General features: G+C 42.8%; 1 protein-coding gene across 2 annotated transcripts; it reads right to left on the reverse strand.

Moving 5' to 3' along the window:
• Positions 1-315: 315 nt before the first annotated feature.
• On the reverse strand, positions 316-6,442 carry tlr3 (toll-like receptor 3). Of its 2 annotated transcripts, none has more exons than XM_047579706.1 (5): positions 6,238-6,442; positions 4,504-4,971; positions 3,683-3,877; positions 1,678-3,533; positions 316-795 (listed from the first exon to the last, which is right to left on the reverse strand). In XM_047579706.1, the coding sequence occupies exons 2-5, from the start codon at positions 4,957-4,959 to the stop codon at positions 564-566; spliced, it is 2,739 nt and encodes a 912-aa protein (XP_047435662.1). In that variant the 5' UTR covers positions 4,960-4,971; positions 6,238-6,442; the 3' UTR covers positions 316-563. The 2 variants fall into 2 exon arrangements, with proteins under 2 accessions (XP_047435662.1, XP_047435661.1); XM_047579705.1 differs by lacking the exon at positions 6,238-6,442 and adding an exon at positions 5,517-6,069.
• Positions 6,443-6,941: the final 499 nt, after the last annotated feature.

Raw genomic sequence — 6,941 nt, forward strand, 5'->3', positions numbered from 1 at the left:
CTCCTGTCACTACATTGTTTGTCTCCTCTATCTCAAACTTATCTTCCACCTCAAGTTCTTCTGGCTAAGAACATCTCTCTACTGTTCCTCTGTCAATATGATATATATTAATAATAATAATAATAATAATAATAATAATATCACAATTGAAGTTTAGTATGTTAAATACTCTGAAGCTCATACATCACATCACTTGAGATGATCTTAGATATGAAATATAGTTTGTACTTTACAAATACAACAAATGACTAACCTAGAATAAAAAATGAATATGTGGCTAATGAATAATGAATAGAGGACAATAGACAGGGGGAGTATGTTGTATTGTATATGTATTCGATGTGTTCTGAAATGTAAAATACCCAAATATGTAACAGTTGAACTTGTATGAACAAATACAAAACTCAACGGGATTTTTTAACCATCGCAATGTCAGTATTAGTGTGTGTGTCTGCAGTGTCCTTTTTGCAAAGTTCTAATGTTTAGTACAGCAGCAGAATGTCCACCAAACTGAACTGTGCAAGCATTGGTAATTATGGTTCCAGATGGAATCTGAATCAAGGTCAGTCCTTCAATCGATTAGTCATGCCGAGCGCAATGAGGAGCTTCTGGTGAAACGCCGTCACCCTCTCCTTGTGGACAGGCCAGTCCAGGACGCAGCGTGAACGCAACATGCCCCTGCGGAGGAAGAGCGCGCGAGACAACTTATAGTCATGCACATCCTGCAGAAAGACCAGAACCACCGAATCCCTGCTGGCTTCGATGACCTGGTGAAGAGCATGATGGACTTTGAACCTGAGGAAAGACATGGAGTAAGGGAAGAGAGACTATTTTGAAAACTTACGTTGAGACAAATAAGACAAAACAAACGGGATGAGAATTAGACGATAGGTCTTCAACAGGGGGTCTGCGACCCCTAGGGGTGCCCCCCAGGTACTGCAGATATTTTAGCAAAGGGATAAATAGTGTCAGAAGATGTTATCTTTCAGTCAGCACTTCACTCATTCAGCGATACAGGAGCTGCCTCAACAGCCACTGTTTCAGACAGAGCGCCACACTAGACCTGTCAATCTAAGCCTCCTGTAGACAGTAGGCCACGCCCCTATCACTGCTGAACCAATCAGGAAGCTGCATATTAAATGAGGACTCTCTGTCTGGGATTTCACCTGGGGACTGATTTGCGGGGATCCTCACACAAAATATGCAATATTAGCAGAATAGAAGCTAATAGTGCAGCTTGCTCCCATGATCAGCCAACTACTGAGGCCAAAATGGATCACTGTGTTTTATATTTTTTTATCTTTCAATGTTACATAAAAAATGGATGAATATTTGAACATGTGTATTATGTGAATAGCTTAATATGCAAAATGATAGTGGTATAAAGAACTACTTCCAGATGATAGGACACCACAGGACGCCTGATTGCAATGTTATTGACTCTGGGATTATAGGGAGGACACTGACACAGACTAAATAAACAGAAGAACTGTTGTACGACACCTTCAAAGAACGTGTACTTGGACTACTGTTGCACTTGATAGTAACACAAAATATTGATTTGTTTACTTCTGGTACGCAGATATTTTTGTGCAGTGCTGTACAAACTGTGACAGTAACCTGGCTTCAACCTAATGTATCACAAAGCATAACTCAAGTAGTGTATGTGTGACCTACCGCCTACACCAGGGATCCTTGAGAAGACTTTCGGTGACGACAAACAATATCTTCCTGGACTTTCTCATGTTGTCCACAATGGATTCGAGCTGTGGCATGCCGAGGACTGCATCTCGATTCTCCAAGTAAAACCGGCACCTTTCATTCTCAAGAGGGACCATCCTTCTCTCCACCCAGCTGGCGTCTTTCTCCGCATGAATGACGTACGCGTCGTACTCGTATTCTCGTCCCTCTCCCGCCGTGGCGTCACTGAACCCCAACGTGCGGTTGATCAGTACGTTCCAATAAAACTGAATCCTCCATCCCTGGAAACGCACTAGAAGGGCAGTCACGATCAGCGTGATGACAGCTGTGCTGCTCAGTATATAAAGAGCCTGAAAGGGTGTCATATCTTTGCAAGACTCGGGGTCGAAATCCAGGATGGTGCGGTTAAAGTAAGTCAGCGGAGTGTTGCACATGTACTCGTCCCTGAGACCTGGCACGTAGGTCGTATTTGTGTTATTCAACCACGTCACGAACCACAGGATGCTCTCGCACGTACAGTCAAATGGATTTTTGCCCATGCTCAGCCGGCTGAGGTTGCTCATAGGAGTTTTGTACACTTCAGGCCTCACAGTTGTGATCAGGTTCTTCTCTAAGTATAAAACCTGCAGTGAGGTCAGATCATCAAAAACCGAGTCCTTCAGGTTGTTCAGGAGATTGCATGTGAGGCTAAGCTCCCTGAGGTTACTCAGACCTCTCAAAGCATCCTCCGGGATCTCATCCAGTCCATTATAATCCATATGTAAGATTATCAAGTTCTTTGTGTCTTTGAGAAACAGCAGTGGCCCACCGGGGTTGGCACTCTTCCACACTCTGGCTAAATTGTTGTGTTGGAGTTTCAATACTTTGAGGTTTCCAAGCCCCTCCAGCAAACTCTCTCTGATGTTAGCGATGTTGTTGTTGCTAAGGTCCAAGTAGGTGAGATTGGACAGGGGTCTAAAAGGAGAAGGCTCCATGTTCAAGGCTAAGGGTTTAAGACTTTTGCCCAAAGTCAGAACTCTAAGACCAGTAACGTAAGAAAACGACTCAGAGTTCAGGTTAAGTGACTGATAGTTGTTTGTCATGTGAATCTCTTGGATCTGATCCAGGCCTTCAAATTCTTTGCCAGTCAGATTTGTTGTGATAAAGTTGAAATCTAACATAAGAGTGGTGAGGTTTCTGAAAACAGAGAAGCTTCCAGGATGAAGCTCTTTTATGGCGGTGTAAGTCAAATTTAGAGATCTGAGTGGGGAGTCTGCCAGTGAGACGAAGGTCTTGTTGCCGATGTTTCTGAGTGATTCACAAGTGCACCGGCTTATATCAAGCACTGTAAGACTTGTCAAACCTGTGAAAGTGTGCTCTGTGAGACCCCGGACTGCATTTCCGCGTAATATCAAAGTCTCCAGGGCTTTTAATGGCTGAAAAGAGAAATCGTCAATAATTGGGGTTGCGGACTTGTCACTTTTTACAAGAGCTTTACTCAATTGGAGCATTTTCAAACTTTTGAGCCCCTGAAAAGTGCCCTTGGTTAGGCGTTTGATTTTGTTGTCTGACAAAATTAGGGTCTCAAGTCTGGGCACCCACTGAAATGAACCGTCCGCGATTTTAATCATGCCATTCTCGGAAAGATCCAGAAAGGTTAGACTGGTTTCCTGCAGACCTTTAAATGTTGTGTTTGTCAGTGTGACCAGTTTCATCTTCCGCAGAGACAGGGAATCGATGTTTGTCCCTGACAGCACAGAGCAGAGTGTGTAAATGGCCAGAGGGTCCATATTGCTCCCGTCTAGGATTAAAGTGCGTAGGCCCGAAATTGGCTTGAAGCAACCAGTTTCAATCTGCAACAAAACAATAACATAAATCTCTCATGCGGCAAAAAAGAGGGAAACAAAACAGACTAGTGAAACTGAGGTGGTACAATGACTCTTCTGACAATTCCACGTTTGGAACCATTTCATTTCCCATTTTCGAGTTTCAAGTTTCTTACCGTCTTTAGCGATAGAGATGACAGGTTGAGGACGCGTAGAAAGGACGACTCGTTAAGGAAGGAAAAGTCGTCACTCCTCAGAGCGTTGAAGTTATTAAATGCCAACCTGAGCTCCACCAGGCTGGGCAGCTGGGGCTGAGAGCCGAGCTTGGGCGACTGCAGTTTGTTTAAGGAAACATCAAGGAACTTCAGGGTCTGCCGATTAGGAAAAGATTATATAAAAGAAAAATAAAAGGTCAGTTGTTGTGCGGGAGTCCAATGAAGCAACAGTAGTGATGTGGCTGGACATTCGCGGTAGAAAACAGAGGCACTAACAACATAAAAAAAGTGAACTTTTTACTTAACTTAAGCTTAACTTAAGGAAAACTTTGAAAGGTTTTTGCAAAATATAATTTATCCCTGTATAAGTAGCTGTCAGATAAATAAAGTTGCCTTGCTTCGAAAAAAAACTAGTTATTAGAGTGATAACGTAATAGTCAAGACGAGCTAAACTGTCTTGAACGGGATCAGTACAAAATGCTGAACCGATCAGCCACATCATTAAAACCACTCTGACAGGACAAGTAAATAACATTGATCATCTCGTGATTAATTCAGTGTTCTGATGGTAAACTTTTGGACCTGGCATGTCTCGTCCCCTCAACCCACAGGACCCAAAAGGCACTTGTAGTAGGTGCCTTTTGTTATGTCACTGTAAAGCATGGAATCAATCTAAGAGTACTTCTTGTAAACTTAAGATCCAACATCACTTCATTGTTTCATTCCCCTTCAGCTTTAAACATCTCTGTTATCCCTGATCCAACACATACAGACACCCGTACCTGTAGTGCAGAGAAGGGCTCTCCTTCTAACTTCAGCCTGTTGCTGGCCATATTCAACTGTGTCAGGCTGGAGCAGTGGCTCAGATCCGCTTTCGTCAGTAAGTGCACTTCATTATGCTGCAGGTGCAGGGTCTGCAGCTGAGGCAGTGTCTGACATAGCCCCCCATCCAGCCTGGTGATGCTGTTGTAACTGACGTCAAGGTTTAGGAGGTCAGGGTACGGCTTCAGCATCGCAGGGGGAATCCCCTTCAGTCTGTTGTGAGACATGTCCAAGCTGAGGATGTTCCCAGGAAGGTCTGGAGGGACTGCCTCCAGACTGAGGTGGCTGCAGTCAGCTCGACGTTTGTGCACGTAGCAGGAAGTATTCCTGTGGGTGGCCGTGCAAAAGCCCAGTCCTCCCATGAGAAAACATACGACGAGGACCCATGTAAGGGGACAGGGAAGATGGGCACGCATTGTTGCAAAAATCTTTGAAAAAAAAAAGAGAGAGAGAGAGAGAAAATAAAATGTGACATTCAGCTGATACAGAGCAGGATCAGGATATATCTGAGGCTGCAGGAAGCATTTGCTGCCAGTAAAACATACTCCTACTACTCCTACTATCAGAATCAGAATAACTTTATTGGGGAAATTACTTTCCGTTACAGCAGCTCCTACTCAAAGCTTACCAGTGCTCAGAAGAAAGAGCAATGTAGGCAATAAGAATATGTAGAATAAGTAGGCAATAAGAATAATACCCCAAACCTCCTTGTGCCAGTCTGTAGGTTACTACCAGTGAGATCATAAAAACTACACAGAGTAATAATATGGATTTTTATGCAGAAGCCTGCAATATCCAGGTATACATTTACGTGCTGCTCAAACAAATATCTGTCACTATAGTTACTAACATGCATCATTTATCACAAACAGTGGTGTGGCACTGTATTAAATTACCTTTAACACACTCTTACAGTAGGGCGACTACTGTTTTGAAAACAAAGACAGCGTTTCAGTGGATGCAGATCTCTTACCAAATTCTGCCGTTGCCTAATAGCCGTGACATCCAGACTTCAGAAAACCAGAGCTTCACTTCCCTTGTCCTTCGGCAAAGCTGACAAAAGTGCATCTCTCTCTTATAAAACGCATTTTGTAGCGACAAAAGCAGGAAACGAAACTCAATGCAATTCCGGTTTCAATTCTTGATGATAATATATCTTCTGTACGATGATTTCAATGAGGAGGACAGTTTGGCGAAGTTTACATAATTCTACTGAGCTTGCGCACTCATTCGACGTGGCGTGAACGGGCAAGTCTGGTAGTTTAGATGGCACAAGGCGGCACCAGCTCAGTTTGAACTGTTTGTGGGGTGCAGTTTGTTTTTTGTGTGCGAGGGGAGGCGTTCCCAAACACTCCCGTGCAAAACGTCGCGAATCCGTCAGAGTATCCTTTTTGATCATTATTTAATTATTGGGCTTATATTAGATGTCTGGATGTACCATTTGTGTTGATTTCAAGAATCAAAGTGCTGGACGAGTTAACTTCTGAGTTCGTCACCGTGCGGCGTCGAATACCGTAAATGAACGAGTAATTGCGCAACGCGTACCTTGAGGAAAAGTCAGCGTAAAAATAACATGCACTCATTGAATAAATGATTAAATGATATTTAATCTCAAATAATTTATATTCGTACTTAGTCGTGTTGGTAAGATAAGTAAATCCTAGACGTCGTTGTGACCCCCCCAAAAAACTTACCTCACCTAGTCCGACTTTCAAATTTTGATAGGAGATATTACCGTCCAAATGGGGTCAAATTCATAACACACATGAACCTGAAATAAAACAGGTAGGTGCATTTACTGTGTTGGTGTGTTTTCAAGCTCAGGTGGCAAGGCTATAGTAGAACACGCCCTATTATTGTTTTATTTGGATGGCACCCAGCCATCCATGAACTACCCACACCCACCTAACTGCAGCTGCCTGCAATAGATGTCAGCGTGTGTTAAAGGCCTCGTGTGACTTTGCTCAAGGACATTTTAAAGTCAAATGTGGGTGTCATCCACTGACTTTCTTATTTAAGCCATTCTTGGTTGTTGTTTTTTTTTTTTTCTTTTTGAGAAATTTTATTATATCACATAACATGGCCACAGAGCAATGAAACCTAGCTGGGAAAAAATACTCTAACTTGAAGTCGTATGAAACAACCACTAGAGGGAAGTAAAACTCTGTTGTTGGGCCACTCAACGAGGCCATGGTTAGAATGACCTTTTCTTGGTGCTCCTTGTATGTACGGCACATTTTATATGTGACCTGGTTGTTTAAAGAGATACAACAAATTAACTTAAGTTGTATGTGCACATATACACACACACTGTCGTAGTCCTTTTTGTGTAAGGTCCTACACTACCAGAGTTAAAATTGTCATCATAAACATAAATAAATCTTACTTTATTCTCAGT

Source organism: Mugil cephalus, chromosome 2 (assembly GCF_022458985.1).
Source record: "Mugil cephalus isolate CIBA_MC_2020 chromosome 2, CIBA_Mcephalus_1.1, whole genome shotgun sequence".
Taxonomy (NCBI): Eukaryota; Metazoa; Chordata; class Actinopteri; order Mugiliformes; family Mugilidae; genus Mugil; species Mugil cephalus.

Bases quoted from the DNA above. Each gene is read 5' to 3' on its own strand.
- tlr3 (XM_047579706.1), bottom strand. From the start codon at position 4,959: ATGCGTGCCCATCTTCCCTGTCCCCTTACATGGGTCCTCGTCGTATGT. The intron at 3,534-3,682 runs GTAAGAAACTTG...GTTTTGTTGCAG, and splicing joins CATCTCTATCGCTAAAGACG to ATTGAAACTGGTTGCTTCAA. The intron at 796-1,677 runs GTAGGTCACACA...GTCTTTCCTCAG, and splicing joins AAGGATCCCTGGTGTAGGCG to GTTCAAAGTCCATCATGCTC.